The sequence below is a fragment of the Anomaloglossus baeobatrachus genome, chromosome 3, assembly GCF_048569485.1.
Source record: "Anomaloglossus baeobatrachus isolate aAnoBae1 chromosome 3, aAnoBae1.hap1, whole genome shotgun sequence".
NCBI classification, from domain to species: domain Eukaryota; kingdom Metazoa; phylum Chordata; class Amphibia; order Anura; family Aromobatidae; genus Anomaloglossus; species Anomaloglossus baeobatrachus.
The window spans coordinates 570,792,163-570,814,030 of record NC_134355.1 but is presented as its reverse complement, the minus strand read 5'-3'; the positions used below and the strand labels follow the sequence as shown (position 1 = coordinate 570,814,030).

Below are 21,868 nucleotides of genomic sequence, written 5' to 3'. Positions count from 1 at the left end.
TCCACCCGCTCCAAAATCGGGGTACTAGTGCAACGATGGGATAGGACCTTCCCAGTATCTAGTTCAGAAAATCCCAAGCGTGAACCCTGAGAGCAGGCTCACTCCGTTAGCCATATGGGTGAGCGGGACCCGACTAGTTCCACACTACAGGGTCCAAATAGTGAAGAAAGTGCTACGGAAAAGGTCACAGGCTAACAAGCAACACCAAGGGGCACGGATCCACGCGTGCTCCCTCCCTGCTGCAGCGGTGCTCAGAATTCTGGTTTACAAGTTGTCGGTGTCAGTATTCTTGGACTGAGTGAGTACGCAGAAAACCCTGTCCTTCCCCACGGCACCCCTTCACTACCATCACTGGGCTCCCGGGGCAAAAACCCCCTACCACGGAGGGGTTAGACACCTTGCTGCCATACCACCGCCACCGGGCGAACCCAACAGCCCTTTTAAATTCGAGTGTCCGTGCGACACCTTCCCGGGTCCGGAGGCCCCTCGAGCCACCACGGATTCAGATTCGAGCGGTTTGGCCGCTGACACGGGGGCGGTACATATACAGGGAGTGCCCTGTATATTTCCCCCCTGCACCTCGACTCACTGGTAGACACAGACATAAAAAGGTCCCGGCGTAAGAACGATATATGGGCATCATAATAAACAACACCACCTGTTTTACAAGTGGAAATTGGCCCCCTTACTTCTGCACAGGTTGCACCAATGATATGACACCCCTGCCTCAACTGACTGCAGCATGTGGGTGCATAATGTGCGTGTAGAGCTGGCTGTCAGTTGAGGTGTAGGGGAACTGATCATTGGGCACTCACTTGTAGAGAGCGGTGACTGTTATAGCCCCCTGCAGTGCCCTGATGACTGAAAGAGGGGCTACAGGAAAATAAAATTTTTCTCCCTGTAGCCATGATTCTATATTAACCCTATATATGCTGGATATAGCTATTTTGTAGATGACAGTCACAATATTCTTTTACTTAATAGTTGCAATGATTAGAGGGTTCCCTTTAAACCGTTACAACTATTTACAAAAAAAATATTGTGACTGTTTTCTAAAAGCTAGCTTGTGGCTTACCCGAATGGTGCTTTGGGTTCATTAATAAAACGCCAAATCTATGAGGACAACCATCACTGACACGAGTGTGACTCTCCAATAGGAAAATTCAGCCAGAGCCAAGATCCACAGAGCAGGCAGCGAGCGTCTATTCCACATGAATATGTTCAGTTGTCCTCTACTAGACAGATTCCTTACATTCCTGCCTTCCCTCATGGATGTGGCTGCCTTCCATCCAATTAAGCTGCAAATGCACAAATGACTTTTAAAAATTCTACGTACCCTGGTGACATTTCCATCAAAATTAAGACAATCTAATTACTCTGTACTGTATATACATTAGGAAATCTCTCGCCCGTTACCTTTGGTGACCCACTTATTTTTCAACAAAAACTAAATTTAAAGTGATAGAATATAGTCATACTGTTACAGAACCCAGGCCTTGTCTCACAACAGATAATATGGCTACGAGTGTAAGGTGGAGGAACATACTGCACACAAACCAATAAAGACTGCAACTTGGTTTTTTAAAGCAGTTGTCTTGGACTTCTACATTGATAAATCGCTTAGGAAGGGGTCATATACTGCTGTCATGCTAAGAACAGAGAAGACCAAAGCGAGCGGCGAAAGGTAAGGGAACAGGGACCACTGCATCTAGGCAAGGGGGAGATTGTGACTCCTGACCAAACCTACTGCTGGTCCCTTGGGTCCCTCACCACCCTAGATAGGTTCCGCACCTATGTGCCGAGCCGGATATCTGACCCTAGGTATCGCTAATGCTGGACCCTAAATAGGGAACGGGTGGGATCAGCTCTTTGTCAATCCCACTGAACGCTAAAGGAAGACACAAGGGGGACACATGGGGGAAAATGCATGAACTACTTATCTACAGATGACTAAGGCAGAAGTTCAGCAACGATACTACAGATGAGAGCAAGCCACCTACTTGCAACCAGAGCTAGAATGAACTGAAAATATCACCAGCACAAGTCAGGGAATATGGGAGTATTTATGTACAAGGGGAATACTGATAATCAGCAGCTGGACAGAAGTTTAGCTCCCCTGGATCCTAAAAGGGAACAGATGAAAATCCAGCAGGAAAGCTACCTGGTACAATGATTACTAACAGCAGGAACAACCGAAAGTCAGGGAGCATTTTGGGTAGCCAAATACTCTGATCTTCTACTGCAAGAAACCACATGACTGTCTATCACCCGTGACAGCTGTGCTGCCGAAGTAAGGAGTAATTCAGAGGATTCTTTTCAGTGACTTTATTCCTACGCATTTCAAAGAAATCCTTCTCTTCAGGAAAAAGTCACATAACATCATAGATGTGTTTTTTTTCCTGAAGAAGGAGATAGATTCTACGAAACACGTAGAAATAAAGTCACTGAAAAGAATCCTCTGGATTGTTCCTTACTTCTGCAGCGTGGCATTTGACCCCTTCTTATACGATTTATCTGGCTTCACATGGGGCTGCAGCAACTGGTTTGACATGTGCGTCTAAGGGGTACTTTGCACGCTGCGACATCGCAAGCTGATGCTGCGATGCTGAGCGCGATAGTCCCCACCCCCGTCGCAGCTGCGATATCCTTGTGATAGCTGCCCTAGCGAACATTACCGCTACGGCAGCTTCACTTAGACTCACCCGCCCTGCGACGTCGCTGTGGCCGGCAACCCGCCTCCTTATTAAGGGGGCGGGTCGTGCGGCGTCACTGCGATGTCACACAGCAGGCGGCCAGTAGGAGCAGAGGGGCGGAGATGAGCGGGATGTAAACATCCCGCCCACCTCCTTCCTTCCGCATATCCTACGGAAGCCGCGGTGACGCCGGTAGGAGATGTTCCTCGCTCCTGCGACTTCACACACAGCGATGTGTGCTGCCGCAGGCGCGAGGAACAACATCGGACCGTCGCGTCAGCGTAATTATGGATTACGCCGACGCTGCACCGATGATATGATTACGACGCTTTTGCGCTCGTTAATCGTATCATCTAGCCTTTACACACTACGATGTCGCCTGTGATGCCGGATGTGCGTCACTTTCAATTTGACCCCACCGACATCGCACCTGCGATGTCGTAGTGTGCAAAGTACCCCTAAGGGTTGCAACTATCACAACCCCTCAAGGTGAGGACCCTCATTGTTGTTCTTCCATAACACCCCTCGGATAAGACCATATTTGCACTTTTTTGTCTTCCAGTTTATTTATACTTTTACATTGATTGCATATCTGATCGGTAGATGTACGACACCTGCCACCCTCCACTGATCAGCTGTTTCCAGTGCTAGCAGCAGCAATCAGTGCTCAGTTGCAGAGCTGCACAACTTCGTCAGCTGTATAGAGGCGCGACCGGGTACTGCACATCCACCCCATATTGATTCATATAGGAGGCGGATGTGCAGAACCCGGCCATAGCCCCTATACAGTTGACAGAGCTATTCCACTTAAAGTCTGAGCATTTCTGGCTCCGGGAACAGCTGATCAGTGGAGGTGCCGGGTGTTGTACCCACACCAACCAGATACTGAGGACCAATCCCAAAGATAGGCCCTCAATGTAAAAGTCCAGGACAACAAAAAAGTTAGCAAAATTGTAACTGCCTTACAATCAACAAATATAAGATTGTACTGTTATGGTAAGTGGCACCCATAAAGAAAAAGTAAACCACATAATTAGCTAACATAGTGAAGAGGTGGTGGTTTTTTGCCTGTATTATAACTGTCATATATAAGATCATTCTAACCTGTTATCATGATGTACAATAAAAAATTATATTGTTAGCCAGAAAAATCAATGCAAAAATCTGTAATTCTATCAAAATGAAAGTTAAAATTCCTTGGCAGTGATCACATACTCTACCTTCATATTCTGATGGACACATGCACTGATAGTCGTTCACCAGATCTTTACAAGATGCTCCGTTCTGACATGGGGCTGACAGACACTCGTTGTATTCCACCTCACAATACAATCCATGGTAGCCTGCAATGACAAAACCAGGTAAGAAGTCAGGCAAACAGTCCAGCGTTACAACAAAGAATACAATCCAAAGCATAAATGTATTTCACATCCCATACAAAGGCCATCAGTGAAGTCAAATCTACATTTAGTCATAGGTGAAATCCACTCACCATCTTCAAGCCTTTTAGCTTCTTTATTGTGCTCTTCAAAGAGAGGTACCCTACAACGTGAACCTTAGCTTGGAGCCTCTAAGAATAAGCACCTGACTCAGCAAAACAATTTCAACAAAATTGTGGTGTAAATTACTTTGAAAAGTCGTAAAATTTTGATGCAACTCAGAGTTAGCTAAAATTTTGCAAATTTCTACATTTTCATACCAGTTTCTCTCAACTATGCCAAAATGGAGCATTAAGAGGCTGGTAAAGAAGGAAGTTGACTCTCTAGTGCCACCTATTGGAGGCATCCAGTGTCATGGAGTGGTACTGACAGACCAGAGGTTCCTAAGTTGGCCCTAAAGCCCGCTACACACGCTTCAATATATCTCACAATCCGTCGTTGGGGTCAAGTTGTAAGTGACGCACATCCGGCATCGTTTGTGAGGTATCTGCGTGTGACAGCTACATGCGATCAGGATTGAACGCAAAACCGTTGATCGCAAACACATCGTATCATTCTCTAGAATTGAGCGTTTTGTTGCACGAACCTAGTCAATTGTAACGTGTGACATCCCTCATACGATTTTGTTGTCTGATGCTATGTGCGCAGGTGTGCGCTCTGCACCGCAGCTTAAAAAAGGTCTGCTTCAGAGCGCAGCTGAAAAGCTGCGTTCTGAAGCGCCTCACAATGTCTGTCATGCACTAATCTCTGTCAGTCCGTCACTATCTCTGTCCCTCACTCTCTGTCCATGTCAGTCTATCCCCCTCTCTCATATACTCACCAATCCCCGATCCCCGGCGCTGCACGGCATTCACACTGCTCCGGCGGCTTTTACTGTTTTGAAAAAGCCGGCCGCCCATTAAACAATTTCGTATTCCCTGCTTTCCCCGCCCACCAGCGCCTATGATTGGTTACAGTGAGACACGCCCCCACGCTGAGTGACAGGTGTCACACTGCACCCAATCACAGCAGCCGGTGGGCGTGTCTATACTGTGTAGTGAAATAAATAATTAAATAATTTAAAAAAACGGCGTGCGGTTCCCCCCATTTTTAAAACCAGCCAGATAAAGCCATACGGCTGAAGGCTGGTATTCTCAGGATGGGGAGCTCCACGTTATGGGGAGCCCCCCACCCTAACAATATCAGCCAACAGCCGCCCAGAATTGCCGCATACATTATATGCGACAGTTCTGGGACTGTACCCGGCTCTTCCCGATTTGCCCTGGTGCGTTGGCAAATCGGGGTAATAAGGAGTTATTGGCAGCCCATAGCTGCCAATAAGTCCTAGATTAATCATGTCAGGCGTCTATGAGACACCCTCCATGATTAATCTGTAAGTTACAGTAAATAAACACACACCAGAAAAAATCCTTTATTAGAAATAAAAACACACACATATACCCTGGTTCACCACTTTAATCAGCCCCAAAAAGCCCTCCTTGTCCGGCGTAATCCAGGATGATCCAGCGTCGCTTCCACCGCAGCTGCATGGAGGTGACCGGAGCCGCAGCACACACAGCCGCTCCGGTCACCTCCACACAGCAAATGAAGACAGCCGCGCGATCAGCTGCTGTCACTGAGGTTACCCGCGGCCACCGCTGCATCCACCGGTGGCCGCGGGTAACCTCAGTGACAGCAGCTGATCGCGCGGCTGTCTGCATTTGCTGTGTGGAGGTGACCGGAGCGGCTGTGTGTGCTGCGGCTCCGGTCATCTCCATGCAGCTGCGGTGGAAACGACGCTGGATCATCCTGGATTACGCCGGACAAGGAGGGCTTTTTGGGGCTGATTAAAGTGGTGAACCAGGGTATATGTGTGTGTTTTTATTTCTAATAAAGGATTTTTTCTGGTGTGTGTGTTTATTTACTGTAACTTACAGATTAATCATGGAGGGTGTCTCATAGACGCCTGACATGATTAATGTAGGACTTATTGGCAGCTATGGGCTGCCAATAACTCCTTATTACCCCGATTTGCCAACGCACCAGGGCAAATCGGGAAGAGCCGGGTACAGTCCCAGAACTGTCGCATCTAATGTATGCGGCAATTCTGGGCGGCTGTTGGCTGATATTGTTAGGGTGGGGGGCTCCCCATAACGTGGAGCTCCCCATCCTGAGAATACCAGCCTTCAGCCGTATGGCTTTATCTGGCTGGTTTTAAAAATGGGGGGAACCGCACGCCGTTTTTTTTAATTATTTAATTATTTATTTCACTACACAGTATAGACACGCCCACCGGCTGCTGTGATTGGGTGCAGTGTGACACCTGTCACTCAGAGTGGGGGCGTGTCTCACTGTAACCAATCATAGGCGCTGGTGGGCGGGGAAAGCAGGGAATACGAAATTGTTTAATGGGCGGCCGGCTTTTTCAAAACAGTAAAAGCCGCCGGAGCAGTGAGAAAGCCGTGCAGCGCCGGGGATCGGGGATTGGTGAGTATGAGAGAGGGCTGCTAACTTCAGTTACTCAGGAGATTAGCGGTCACCGGTGAGTCTTCACTGGTGACCGCTAATCAGGGCGCGACACAGACAGAGCCGCAGCATGACCATGAAGTCGGGTGAAGTTCACCCGAGTTCATTCTGACAGTGCGGCTCTGTCTGTGTCTGCTGTCATCTGCCATTCAGCTCTGCTACATGGCTGTCTGTGTCTGCTGTTAGCGGCCATGTAGCAGAGCTGAATGGCAGATGACATAGTAAAAACGCATCCCTACACATTACACACGCTTGTCAAGTCAATAAATAAAAAAAAAAAAAAGGTGCCCAATGCATACGTCACAGAACACATGATCTAAAGGATCGCACATAACATTGATCAATTTAACATAGACTACTAACGCTCGTGTGACAGCAAATGAACGACCAACGTGAAATCTCATAGATCCCGTATGCAACCTGGGCGTGTCACATCGCAAATGCGATTGTACAACTAATTGCAACGTGTAAAGTGGGCTTAAGACTGGGGCCCCTATGCTCACCCTTATCCCGGGTGTAGCATTAAAGGTAGGGAGGCCTGGGTCCCCGACCTGGCCCTGTCTCCTGTCCGAGCCCCGATCTTACTACCCCCAACGCTGGGAGTGGGCCAGAAACCCAGTAACAAAACCCCACAGAAAAGACACGGACACAAGAGAACTAAACCTCATATAAACTGCAATCACACACAAAAGCGAGACAATATGTGTACTAGGGGAATAAAGAAAAGGGTAGGGAAAAACTCACAACAGGGGAACATTCACACCATGCAACAAAGCAACCGTTGTTCACCATGAACTGACAACCACCAAGACCGGGATCGATGATGCTATCTTGGGAGGTCTACTACTACACACCCCAGCCTTAAATAGGAAGACACCAGCTGTGGAAGGTAATCAGCAACCTGGCTCTCAGAAGAGTTGCACACCGCTCCAAATAGGATTAACTCCTGCATGGTTGGAAGCAGTGTAAAAACTCAGCGGATGTTTAGTAGAGCTGAACACTTTTGAGAGACCAGGTTGCCTGCCGAACTCTGCAATTAGAACAGAGTCTGACATCACAGTAGTAATCCATGTGTGCGGATCCGGACAGCGCTTGACAGCCAGCGTATAAGTCATCCATAATTCTTTAAACAGAACCTGTCACATCCAGAAATGCTATTTTCATTTACATATAGGTTTAATCTGCAGGTAAATAGCATTCAAATCCTCAGAAACCAAATTACTGAAGTGTGGGCTACAGGGAGAAAATGAAGTATTATTAACCCTGCAGCTGCTTATCTCCAGTCATCAGGGCGGTGCAGGTAATTGTAGTGGTCACCGCTCACTTCACAGCGCGGCTGTAATCATTCCCTATCACTTTGATCTATAGCCTACTAGGCACTTGCACACACACACACACACACACACACACTCCTATCATTCTTCTCACCATTATCTGAATGGCTGATGACTGATGAGCCATTGTTGCAGTAATTAGGAACCTGACCTTTTACAAGTTGAACATCACATTGACTTAATCAGATTGATGTTACACTGTTTTACATTGGTTTGACAGAGCCATTCACTACTGGGGATTAATCATCACCATGCTGGGTAACTCTACACACCTATCATCGTATGATTAGAAGATTTGCCCTGCTCCCATCACCATTATCCAGTCATCTTTTCACCTTATGTTCTTAATTTGGTTCATTTGCAAAAAAAATTCTTTCATTTTCCTATGACCTTTATATTATTTTTTCTTTCATTTAATGTTTGAAATTCATCATTGAACTGTTTGATAAAAAGTGAAGAGAAAAAGAAAAAGAAGACACAACAAGGATATAATTGTACAATTTTGACATCAGTCTATGATTTTCCAACACCAGCAAGTGCCACTGAGGATTATAAATGATAAATGTATGGTTTTTAGATAGGTAAGGAAGTATTTGTATTTAGAAAGATACGAAAAAGATTATGAAAATGGATCTTAAGGGGGTTGACTGAGGGGTTTTTTCGCGCCATAAAAATTCTATTTACACCTCATAAATCAGTGCTTAGTTCTGACACGTTATTATTAAGTTACGGTACATCTTAAAATTAAGATTTATGACAGTGGCTCTCATTTTTCAATATAATGTTTAAGATAGAATCATATATTAAACCATCTGTAAAAAGAAAAAAAAATTAGAAAATTTGTAACTAATTAAGTAATCAATAGTGCACATGAAAATAAGCAACTTTGTAATATATCTTATCACACAAATCTGCTTCTTTCTCCTCCTGGACTGATCTTTAAAGGGAACCGGTCAGGTCCAGTATGCACCCAGAACCACAAGCAGTTCTGGGTGTCTGGATGTATATTGCTAATCCATGCCTAACTGTCCCTGCATCTAGTAAAATACATAAAGACATCTTTATAAAAAGTATTTCTAAAGATCCATTATGATATACTAATGAGCGCAGGGACTAGTCGCAAGGGCGTTCCTTCCTCCGACTAGTCCGCCCTCTTAGCATGTTAGCGCACCCACATCGGCGTGCTAACATGCCATTCAATGCCTACCGCCCAGTGTCATTGGCGGTGATGTGTGTACCTGTGTCACTTGCCACCGCCTCAGATGCTGGATTTAGGCTCAGTGTGCATGATCAGAAATCCTGGCACTTCTTTTCATGCGCAGTATGACGCCAGGTGTACATGTTACAGCTTCAGAGAGGTCTAGTGCACATGACTGGAAGTGCCGGTACTTCTGATCATGCACACTGACCCTACACCTGGCGTCTGAGGTGATGACAACAGACACAGGTATGCGCGGCACCACCGATGACACTGGGCATTGAAAAGCATGTTAACATGCCCCTTTGGGCGTGCTAACATGCTATAAGGGCAGACTAGTCTGGGGAACTAATGCCCTTGCGACTAGTCCCTGCACTCATTAGTATATCATAATGGATCTTTAGCAATACTTTTTCTATAGATCTCTTTATCTATGCTACTATATACTGGTTTAGTTAGGCAGGGATTACTAATATGCACCCAGAACTGCTCGTGGTTCTGGGTGCCTATTGCGCCTGACAGGTTCCCTTTAACTCTCAATTCATGGATAATATTTGTATACAGTGAAGACATATTCTCCCATTACTGACATAGGAGATGAGAGTTGGTTATTTTATAATTCTATGCAGGAGGGAGGAGCCGGAGGCCGGCACAGACATTCCGCTGCAAGTTCTCCTGAGACGTCAGTTACTGTTTTCCATAGAACATTATTATCTCCGGCATCTCCTAACTCAGTAATGTAATAATAATAATAATATATTTATTCACTCATACAGTGTGCCCACCCATATCCTGTCCACCGCCATTAACTTGAGAACGGCGGCAGCTATAGGCATAGAAGTGGTGTCTAGGTATAGTAAAGTAGCCATGCGCTACACAATGAAACCACCTATAGCGCCACCTGGTGGAAAACAACGGAGTTAGCATTTTTATCTTGAAAACGGAACGAGATAGAGGAAAAAAGGGGAATTTAAAAATTGTAGGGCTTCATCAATTCAATACAAATAAACACCTTGCATACAGAAATGCTATGATATGAAACCCATGACCCCCCCCAAAAACATTGAATGCTGGTCATGCATATGGCACTCATTTAAGTTTGATGCTCAAAGTGGCCACCGTCAGCTGCAATGCACATCTGGACTCTGGACAGCATACTGTATCTTGCTGCACGTTGTGCAATATGGTAGGTGGTACGTTTGCACAAGCATCTGTGATACGTCGTCGTAGGTCCTGCAATGTTGGTGGAGGGGTCGCATACACCTGCTGTTTGATGTGACCTCACAAAAAAAAATCCAATGGGGTCAGGTGAGCATGGAGGCCACTCCACGCAGCCACCATACCCAATGACGTGTAGGAAGGTCTCCATGAGGTATCGCTTCACGTCCGCAGCCTTTTGAGTTTTACACATTCTAATAATAGCATTTAGCATTTCTGTATGCAAGGTGTCGATTTGTATTGAATTGATGATGCCCTACAACTTTGTAATTCACTTTTTTTCTCTCTCGTTCCGTTTTCAAGATAAAAATGCTAAATCCGTTGTTTTCCACCAGGTGGCGCAATAGGTGGTTTCATTGCATAGCACATGGCTACTTTACTATACCTAGACACCACTTCTATGCCTATATCTGCCGCCGTTCTCATGTTACTGGCGGTGGACAGGATATGGATGGACACAATGTATAGTGCCATTAATTCCACAGCGCTTTACATACATCAGATGTAACTGTCTGTATTCACTGAAGACAGATTTTACCCATGAATTGACAGTTTTTAGAATGAATGATCAGTCCAGGAGGAGAAAGAAGCAGGTGTCCGTTATAAGATACATTAGAAAGCTGCTTAGTTTTATGTTTACTAGGGATTAATGAAATAAAAATTAAAAATTAAAACAATGGTTATGTGACGCCCTGGGCAAGCCAGGGGTCACAGGTCACAACATCACATGCACCCCACATTCCCGGCAGGTACACCTAGGCTAACCTAAAATCCTTGTTGCCTTCCTCCAGGGGCTGATGTCCACACCAGGGGGTGGGCCAGGCGGTTGGCTCCGCCCACCGAGGAGTTCACAGCCCTGGAGGCGGGAAAACCAGGCAGTCAAGCTAGGGAGGAGGAAGGAGAAGGAAGTGGTAGAGGAGTTGGAGTGAAGGACAGAAAAGTAACAGTTAAGAAAGCCTGAAGTTGGTCCGGGTGTGTGCCCCGGACTGAGAGACAGCAAGGTCAGCAGACGGCGGTGATAGTCTGCAGGGGGACTGCTTGGAGGTTGCCGGAAGGACCGCAGACGGGTGGTGACCCGGCGGTACCGGAGCGGTATACGAAGAACAGTCAGCGCCAGGGCAGGGGCCTTTCGGATCCCGGCAAGGCTAGGAGTCGCCATAATTTGCCAAATCCGTCAGTGAAGGGGACCTCTGTCTCCTAACAACCAAGTCCCGATTGAAGGCAACAGTCCGACCGTTAAGGGGAGACACCGCCACCGCCAAGGCACCAGTTTCCCAGGGCCAGCGCCTGCGGGCAAGAGAGGGGCTCCTCCGGCTCATGTCCAGGTCGGGGAGCGGGTAACCGGTGGGAACCCATCGCTACCAAAAAGACTTTACATAGGTGCAGGGAAGAGACCGTCACCGCTAACTGCAGGGAACAGCAGCACCGTAACCGTCCGAGGGACCCGTCCAACCAGCCGTTTGTTTACCGAGAACTGTGTCGTGTTTACTGGCTGAGTGTGTACCTCCGTGCCGTGCGGCACAGCGCTGTCCCTGCGCCCCTGCACCTCCACAGGCCCCATACCCGCCTGTCCACCATACCAACCCCATCACTGGGCCCCGGGACCACCAAACCCCCTACCCACGGAGGGGCAAATCAACAACTGGCTGCTCCATACCATCACTCCCAGGCTCCCCAGACAGAGCAGCGGTGGTGTCCACTTAATCACCACAACCGTGGGTGGCGTCATGAACAATAAACTATCCCCACAACCAATCCCCTTTCACTCACGGGCGAGGAGCGCCGCTCGAGTCCCCGGGATCCGGCCCATCGCTCGAGCCACCGAGCAGCAGCAGCAGGCCGCAGCAGCCGCAGTGGCAGCCGGACCCGAGCAGTGGGAGAGCGTGGCATCCCCTCCTCCGCCCGCGACAACTTGGCGTCACGAACAGGATCTTACCGCTCTGCCGTTGGGTAGAGGTGCGCCTTGTGACCGCCGGAGGTATCCGGCAGGAAAATTTCGGAAGTCGCCATCTTTGGCGCGAAAAGTTCCCGCTCGAGCGTCTTCTCGAGTAGTAGAGGCGCGAAGGCCAAAACCCCGCCCCGATAGAGGAGGGGCCGGAAAGAGGCTAAGGGGGACGGAAACAAGATGTCTGCGCCCGACGGAGCCACTGGAGGAGCAGTGGTCGCAGCCGCAGTGGCACCCGTGGATGGGAATGGGCCTGCCCAGGTCCCGCCGCGCTGGCGGGAGGTGCCGCGGCCCTCGCGCTCGCTCAGGTGATGCCGTTCTCCTTGCCCTATGCGCCTGGAGCTACCTGGCTACCGCAGTATGACGGGAAACCTGATGCTTTACAGGTCTTCCGGAAAAAGCTTAACCCGTTGCTAGAACTGTACCCCCTGACCGATAAGCAACGTGCAGCGGTAGTGCTGGGCCAGTTAACCGTCGCGGATGAGCAGGAGGTGGAGACCTGGGCCGAGGGGGACCGGTTCTCTGTAGCCACCATCTTTGAGAAGCTACAGACTGCCTTTGAGACCCGTACTGAAGCTGAGCTGAACATGCAGTTTTACCAGTGCCGGCACTGTTGTCCCCGTGGGGACCCCTTAGTTGCATAGAGAACTTTCTATGGACAAGCCCGTGAACTTGCAGGGCAACCACAGACGCTAGTGGCTTGTAAATAAGTTGTGTTACCGTTACCGTTTCCGCATTTACCGCCTCCGGAGAGGCAGGTTGGAGGGAGGGCCCACAGCAGAGCAGGCTGGGGCCCAGCCACCACAGGAACCGGTGGCTACCCTCTGGAGGGGAAGGACAGATCCCGCTCGGGTAACTGGTTCAGGACTGGGGTCAAGGGGTGCTGCCTGGGTTTTAGGGGCAGCATCAGGGCCAGGTTACTTGGGTGGGAGAGAGCGTAACATTTAAGAAATGAACCTCCCGATGTGGGATGATGTTTTTCTACTTGTATATATGTTAACATTTTTCTTATCTTTGCAGAAAAACAAAAAGGAAAATAAAACCGGTGTTAGACGGGCAGCCCGAGGACGGTCTGCGTTTTGCTAAGGGGGAATGTGACGCCCTGGGCAAGCCAGGGGTCACAGGTCACAACATCACATGCACCCCACATTCCCGGCAGGTACACCTAGGCTAACCTAAAATCCTTGTTGCCTTCCTCCAGGGGCTGATGTCCACACCAGGGGGTGGGCCAGGTGGTTGGCTCCGCCCACCGAGGAGTTCACAGCCCTGGAGGCGGGAAAACCAGGCAGTCAAGCTAGGGAGGAGGAAGGAGAAGGAAGTGGTAGAGGAGCTTGAGTGAAGGACAGAAAAGTAACAGTTAAGAAAGCCTGAAGTTGGTCCGGGTGTGTGCCCCGGACTGAGAGACAGCAAGGTCAGCAGACGGCGGTGATAGTCTGCAGGGGGACTGCTTGGAGGTTGCCGGAAGGACCGCGGACGGGTGGTGACCCGGCGGTACCGGAGCGGTATACGAAGAACAGTCAGCGCCAGGGCAGGGGCCTTTCGGATCCCGGCAAGGCTAGGAGTCGCCATAATTTGCCAAATCCGTCAGTTAAGGGGACCTCTGTCTCCTAACAACCAAGTCCCGATTGAAGGCAACAGTCCGACCGTTAAGGGGAGACACCGCCACCGCCAAGGCACCAGTTTCCCAGGGCCAGCGCCTGCGGGCAAGAGAGGGGCTCCTCCGGCTCATGTCCAGGTCGGGGAGCGGGTAACCGGTGGGAACCCATCGCTACCAAAAAGACTTTACATAGGTGCAGGGAAGAGACCGTCACCGCTAACTGCAGGGAACAGCAGCACCGTAACCGTCCGAGGGACCCGTCCAACCAGCCGTTTGTTTACTGAGAACTGTGTCGTGTTTACTGGCTGAGTGAGTACCTCCGTGCCGTGCGGCACAGCGCTGTCCCTGCGCCCCTGCACCTCCACAGGCCCCATACCCGCCTGTCCACCATACCAACCCCATCACTGGGCCCCGGGACCACCAAACCCCCTACCCACGGAGGGGCAAATCAAAAACTGGATGCTCCATACCATCACTCCCGGGCTCCCCAGACAGAACAGCGGTAGTGTCCACTTAATCACCACAACCGTGGGTGGCGTCACGAGCAATAAACTATCCCCACAACCAATCCCCTTTCACTCACGGGCGAGGAGCGCCGCTCGAGTCCCCGGGATCCAGCCCATCGCTCGAGCCACCGAGCAGCAGCAGCAGGCCGCAGCAGCCTCAGCGGCAGCCGGACCCGAGCAGTGGGAGAGCGTGGCGTCCCCTCCTCCGCCCGCGACAGTTACTCTTTAAATATCTTATTTTATCAAAGGATGAATTTACTGCGGTCCAGTGAAAAAGAGCTTCTGTTCCTGTGCCACTGTGGAGCCCCGCAAACGCTGTGTCGGTGCATTACCTTCAGGGACTCCACGTAGATGGATCTGTCTGGTCACAGGTAGGAAACCTTCTTTGTAGTTTGTCGTGACGCCACTCTCAGATTTGCGGTCAGTGGGGGACCGCCACTGCAGGTTAAGGGATGCCTGGGGCTGATGGTGGGTGCAGCCAGTTGTAGTAGCCTCCTGAGAGTGAGGCAAGCCCCAGGGCCCTGTGTAGATGCGTAGAACTACAAGGCGCAGAATGACTCAACACAGGCAGGATGTCTTTCAGGGTTTTTACTCACAGTTGATGGCAGGGTGAGTGACCCGGGCGTAGCTGGGATGAACCAAGTGGGAACCAGGTGTCCTTCAGGCTGACTTGTGAGGGTGACTACTAACTCGCCTTCCTTAGCCCTTGGTGGTTTGGGGTAACCCCGACTTTGAGTCCCTATGGGGGTCACCCAGGGAAGATGCTGCAGCCTCTCTCCCCTTCGTTTGCCGTTTGCTTGTCGCCTGGACCAGGCCACTCCAGCTGCTTGCCTCCTGTGACCTATGGGCCCTAACTGTGGCTACGTGGCTGCGGCTTTTGTGGTGTTGTGGCGTGGGCTTTGAGAGCCCCACACCGGCAGGTTTAGCAAAAGAAAGCTGGATCTATCTCCGCTTCGGGATCTGCCGCCCGTTTGGGCCTGGTACTCTCTAGCAGTCTCCTTACTTCCCACTCCGTTGCTCTCTCTCTAGCTGAAGATGGATTTCGGGTAGCACTCCTAGTTGACCGTTCTCCCCCGTCGGTAGCCACTGCGCGGACGCTGTCAGACTACAGCAGCCCACGGGATCTGCTCCTCACTCGAGCTCCCTGGACTCTGCACTGAACCGGCTCACATCTGGGACCTTCACTGCTGCCCCTGTCAGAGCTCCACTTTCCTGCTCCTCACTCCTCCACACTCTGCTGCAGACTGTTTACTCCTCCTTCTCTTTTCCTTTTTGTGCCTGCCTACGCCACCTAGCAACCAAACTCTCTTACCACACCCCTTGAGAGGAGATGGAGGCTTTTGGCCCCCTCCACTATTCCAGTGGAGGTGAAGGCTTTTCCCCCTCCTGGGATCCCCAGGGGTCCTCTCATAGGTACATGTGTGAGACCTGATCACTATGCGCCTGTGTACCACACCCCTGTCAGCCTTCTGGATTACCTGTATTGTACTGTCCCCAGCATGGGTGCAGTACTCAGTGGTGCCTGACCAGGTCAGGGGCGCCACATTCCCCCTTAGTTATCACCAGCACGTCCTCGGGCTGCAAGACAACATTTTAAAAATGCATAAAACATTAAAACATGTAAAACATTTTTAAAAGCACCAGGTACCATACATCACCACCCTCCACCCACAAGTCCGTTAACCCACCCAAAACCCTTTCACGTTGGCCGCGGCTTCAGCCACTTCTGGCAGGATGTAGAGGCGGCTTTCATGGGCTGGTGGTTTCAGGGTATACCTGGCCTGGTGGATCCGCGCCTTCAGCCTCTTCTGGCAGGATGCAGAGGCGGCCTCCACAGTTGGTGCTGACCAGGTACCCTCTTTGTGGTGGAGAGCCAGGCCCCATAAACAGGCATGCTCTCTGGTCGCAGGTGAGCCAAGGCCCTATATACGGACGGGCTCCTCCTGGTTGCAGACGAGCCAAGCCCCTAAACAGGCTGACTCTGGTGGTGGTGGTGCCCTCTGGTGTAACTATTTACACTGCGAGAGTTTGTGGCTATAGCCAGTTCATAGCCTTAAGGTTTATGGTTTTCTCACAATAGTTTTTGTGGGCACATGCTTAAACGTAAACGTTGCAAAACAAACTTTTCAAAACTTTAACTTTCTAACTGCTGAACTTCTTACTTTATGTGAACTTTGCTCCTGTTTCCTCCTTACCAGGGCTTGGGCCTGTAGGGCTGGGGCGTCTGTTACTTCCTGTGCTTTTATCGTCTGTTTCTTGATCCTTTCTTTCCTCTTCTTCAGTGTCTCTGTCTTCATCTTCTGTTGTGACTGCAGGGCTTCTGCAAGGACTTCTAGGACATGGTGCAACATCTAGGGCATACCAGCCTCTTTCTCCCTGATGCATAGTGAACTCCACTGAGTCTCCTATCTTCAAATTTCTTCCAGGGTGTCCTCTGGGCAAATGGGCTCTCACATCCCTTCGATTGACGAAAATCCCTTCCTTCACACCAGGTGATACTATAAAGCCGTATCCTGATTTGAGGCTGAAATCTTCGACAATTCCTCGACGCAGGGGTCCTCTGATCTGGGGTTTGAACCTTCTCAGGAACCGTTTCTCCTCCAGGTCTCTGGCGGTGACTTCGTCTTTCTGCTCAGGAGATTGTGATGTTGGAGGATACTTTGTACTACCGCCTCGGCGCCGTGTCTTGCGGGCTGGATTCTGCGAAGTACAGCTTACAAGCTCCCAGGTGGGGCGGTTGGGCAGGTCTTCTTCAGCAGGAGGTGTCAGGTCTTCCTCGTCCCAGCGGGAATATGGCAGCATCTCCGGCTCTGGGACTAGCACTGCTGCTGGCTCCGGGGGCAACTCCTCAGCTTCTTGCCCTCCTCTCCCCCTTAGTTCTTCGCTGCACTCTGGTCGTGGCAGCGCTGGGGATGAGTGTTCCTCAGCTGGCCCAGGCGGTGGACTCTTCGGCGTGGTTGCCGCAGGGGTTGCCTTAGGGGTGTGCGGAGGGAGCATGTACTGGTCCACCATCTCCTGTGGGAACTTGGCCTCCAGGTCAGCCTTCAGCTGCCAGTATGCGGGGTCCTCACCTACCAGGGATTTCCTAGTAGGGACTTCCTTAGACTGGGGAGCGGTGTCTGCTCTGGCCCTGCAGGCCGGGATAAATGGTGATGTAGTCTTTTCTTGGCGGGCCGCGCAGGGCATCGCTGCGGCGGCCTGGTCTTGGCGGGCCGCGCCTGGCATGGCGGCGGCCTGGTCTGTGCGGGCCGAGCCTGGCGTGGCGGCGGCCTGGATCTGCGTCGCTGTTGCGGCCAGTTCTTGGCGGGCCGGACTGGGCATTGCAGCCGCGGTCTGAATTGGCGTCGCATCCTCAATGGGGTCCGTGCAGGTGGAGCTGGGCGTCGCTGCAGTGATCGGGGCTTGACGGGCCGCACCTGGCGGGGCTGCGGCCTGGTTCAGCATCTCACTTGCGGCTCGGACGAGCGTCGCTGCTGCGGTGGGGTCTTGGCGGACTGGGCTCAGCAGGGTGGCAGCCTGGGTCAGCGTCACACCTGCGGCACGGATGAGTATCGCCGTGGCAGTCGGACCTTTGCGGGCCAGGCGGGGTGTCGCTGCGGCGGCCTGGATTTGGCGGGCCGCACCTAGCGTGGCTGCGGCCTCGCTCAGCGTCGCCGCGCCAGGCGCCTCTTCTGGGACCGCGGTCGTAGCAGCAGGGGTCGGAGCACTTGCGCTGGCCGGGGCAACTCTGGACTCACCCATCGGTGGCACCATCGGGATCTGAGTCGTCGCCGCTCGATCTGGCAGGCGTCGCGCGGCTCCCTCCTCGTAGGTCCGAACCGCCGCAGCCATCTCCAGAAGCTCCGTGCGTCCCTCACTGAGCTGTCGTATAATCCTGGCCTCCAGCTGATCGCAGAAGATAGCAAGCTCCCGGCACCACCAGGCAGCAGAGCCTGGTTCTGGGTATCCACGTCTGGACTCCATTTCTTCTCTCTGCAGCAGCAGGCTTGTGGCTCCCTTTCCTTCCCGCCGTCTCTGGACGCTTCCGCTCTCTTCACAAGCGAGGTCAGAACTCTGCAGGGGATCTCTGGGTAGCCACACCTCTTCGTGGGCGGTAACTTCTTCCAGCGCGGGCTGCTGTTGTTTTTCAGCGCGCTTTTCATGGTGGCAATATGGCGGCGCTTCCAATTTTTCAAGCGGACCGCCCAGGCACATGGTCACCTGTCTCAACAGGTCTAGTCCTTATCCTGTTCGTGACGCCAGATGTGGAGCCCCGCAAACGCTGTGTCGGTGCATTACCTTCAGGGACTCCACGTAGATGGATCTGTCTGGTCACAGGTAGGAAACCTTCTTTGTAGTTTGTCGTGACGCCACTCTCAGATTTGCGGTCAGTGGGGGACCGCCACTGCAGGTTAAGGGATGCCTGGGGCTGATGGTGGGTGCAGCCAGTTGTAGTAGCCTCCTGAGAGTGAGGCAAGCCCCAGGGCCCTGTGTAGATGCGTAGAACTACAAGGCGCAGAATGACTCAAGACAGGCAGGATGTCTTTCAGGGTTTTTACTCACAGTTGATGGCAGGGTGAGTGACCCGGGCGTAGCTGGGATGAACCAAGTGGGAACCAGGTGTCCTTCAGGCTGACTTGTGAGGGTGACTACTAACTCGCCTTCCTTAGCCCTTGGTCGTTTGGGGTAACCCCGACTTTGAGTCCCTATGGGGGTCACCCAGGGAAGATGCTGCAGCCTCTCTCCCCTTCGTTTGCCGTTTGCTTGTCGCCTGGACCAGGCCACTCCAGCTGCTTGCCTCCTGTGACCTATGGGCCCTAACTGTGGCTACGTGGCTGCGGCTTTTGTGGTGTTGTGGCGTGGGCTTTGAGAGCCCCACACCGGCAGGTTTAGCAAAAGAAAGCTGGATCTATCTCCGCTTCGGGATCTGCCGCCCGTTTGGGCCTGGTACTCTCTAGCAGTCTCCTTACTTCCCACTGCGTTGCTCTCTCTCTAGCTGAAGATGGATTTCGGGTAGCACTCCTAGTTGACCGTTCTCCCCCGTCGGTAGCCACTGCGCAGACGCTGTCAGACTACAGCAGCCCACGGGATCTGCTCCTCACTCGAGCTCCCTGGACTCTGCACTGAACCGGCTCACATCTGGGACCTTCACTGCTGCCCCTGTCAGAGCTCCACTTTCCTGCTCCTCACTCCTCCACACTCTGCTGCAGACTGTTTACTCCTCCTTCTCTTTTCCCTTTTGTGCCTGCCTACGCCACCTAGCAACCAAACTCTCTTACCACACCCCTTGAGAGGAGATGGAGGCTTTTGGCCCCCTCCACTATTCCAGTGGAGGTGAAGGCTTTTCCCCCTCCTGGGATCCCCAGGGGTCCTCTCATAGGTACATGTGTGAGACCTGATCACTATGCGCCTGTGTACCACACCCCTGTCAGCCTTCTGGATTACCTGTATTGTACTGTCCCCAGCATGGGTGCAGTACTCAGTGGTGCCTGACCAGGTCAGGGGCGCCACACCACTATGACAGCACTTCCTGTTTTTGTACTTAGAAGGCAGCTCAGTGTTGTCATATGGTCACTGTACCTCAAAGCATCTAATGAAAACCACATTTTTTAGCAGAGGTGATGATATGAATGCTGTGAATGCCTGTCTCCTTATGATACGTGCTGCCAGACTACAGGAAGGGCTTTCGTGGGCATAAAACCACAGAAGCTCCTCTTCCAGCAGGGACTAGACTATAACCACTGAAAACACTCCAGACAAGAAAAGGTAAAATTACTTCTATATATTATTTGAAACACTCATTTAAAATAATAAAAGAGCCTTTTCCTGCCTGTTAAATTCCAGTGCCGACAGGACGTCATAGCCAAGAAAACAAAGGCCGGTGTGGAGCTGGACAGGCAACAGGCGAGTAAAAAGTCTTCTATCTATTTATCACATTTTTCCCCTTGGGAATATTTTTTTCATTTTAAAAAGCCTGCAGCATAATTATTTCTAGAGAGCAGCAGAATGTAGGTCAAGAAAGCCTGATTCCAGTGATTCATCACTTACTGGACTGCTGTGAAGTCTTGATAAAATCCTTGCTTGTCTGATGTTGATGTGGCTGAACTGCATTCTGGACTGTGAATAACTCTGCCCTCACTCCTGATTGGCAGCTTCCTGTGTACACTGTGCATTGTCAGCGAGCTGCTAATCAGTGGTGGGGGCGTGGTTACACAGATTAGCTGGACTGCTCTGCTTATGAGCACTAGTCAGGCATGATAATATCCTGCTGATGACGCACAGATTGTATCGAAAATACAGCACACAGCCTAATAAGTGACACATTCCTGTAATCCGGTTACTGTGCCCTATATTATGTTGCTTCACAATATATAGTAAAAACCTGCTGAAGATTCCCTTTAAGAAAGTAAAAGTGAGTTTTTGTCTTTCTTAGGAGAATGTCTAAAGGCCGCTTTACACGCAGCGACATTGCTAGTGATGTCGCTACCGTTCACACCAGCCCCCTTCGTGCGTGCGTCACGGGCAAATCACTGCTCGTGGTGAACAATAACGCTAGTACGCGTCACACGCACTTTCCTAACGACGTCGCTGTGGCTGGCGAACAACCTCTTTTTTAGGGGGAGGTTCGTGCAGCGTCACAGCGACGTTACACAGCGGGCCACCAATAGATGCGGAGGGGCGGAGAGCAGCCGCATTATCGACACTCCCACCTCGTTGCTGGAGGATGCAGGAACGCTGTTGTTCGTCGTTCCCGGGGTGTCACACGTAGCGATGTGTGCTGCCTCAGAAACGACGAACAACCTGCGTCCCAAATGAGCAACGATATTTGGGAAAGGAACAACGTGTCAACAATCAATGATTGGTGCCGCTTTTTGGATCGTTAGCGGTCGCTCGAACGTGTCACACGCAACGACGTCGCTAACGAGGCCGGATTTTTCATTTAGTTTCATAATAATTATACACACTTAAGGCCGCTTTACACGCAACGATATTGCTAACGAGATATCGCTGGGATCACGGAATTTGTGACACACATCCGGCGATATCTCGTTAGCAATGTCGTTGCGTGTAAAGCGGCCTTAAGTGTGTATAATTATTATGAGACTAAATGAAAAATGAAAATTTTCCCATCTCAATTATTTATTTTCATGTTATAGTAAGGAAAAAGCCAAACAACTCAAAATGTACAAAAATACATTTAAAAAAAAAATCAGTGACCAATATAGCCACTTTTCTTTAGAATAAGGCCCGTTTCACACGTCAGTGAAAAACACAGACGTTTTTCACTGGCGTGTAAAACACGCACATGTCCCTGCGTGTGCCGTGAATCACGGCACACGTGGGTTGTCTAAGTGCAATCTGGGCTCCGTTCTCCGTGGCCCGTGATTGCACTTAGAGATTAACTCACCTGTGCGCGCTCCCGCTGTCCATGGTGCTGATCGCTCCCACGGTGC

At 50.8% G+C, this 21,868-nt stretch overlaps 1 protein-coding gene across 1 annotated transcript in view; it reads right to left on the bottom strand.

Annotated features, from left to right (window-relative positions):
- DNER (delta/notch like EGF repeat containing) overlaps positions 1 to 21,868 on the bottom strand; it is a 464,487-nt gene that overhangs the window by 61,639 nt on the left and 380,980 nt on the right. The window contains 1 exon segment of the mRNA XM_075340935.1: positions 3,914 to 4,036. Coding sequence (XP_075197050.1) covers positions 3,914 to 4,036 — 123 coding nt within the window.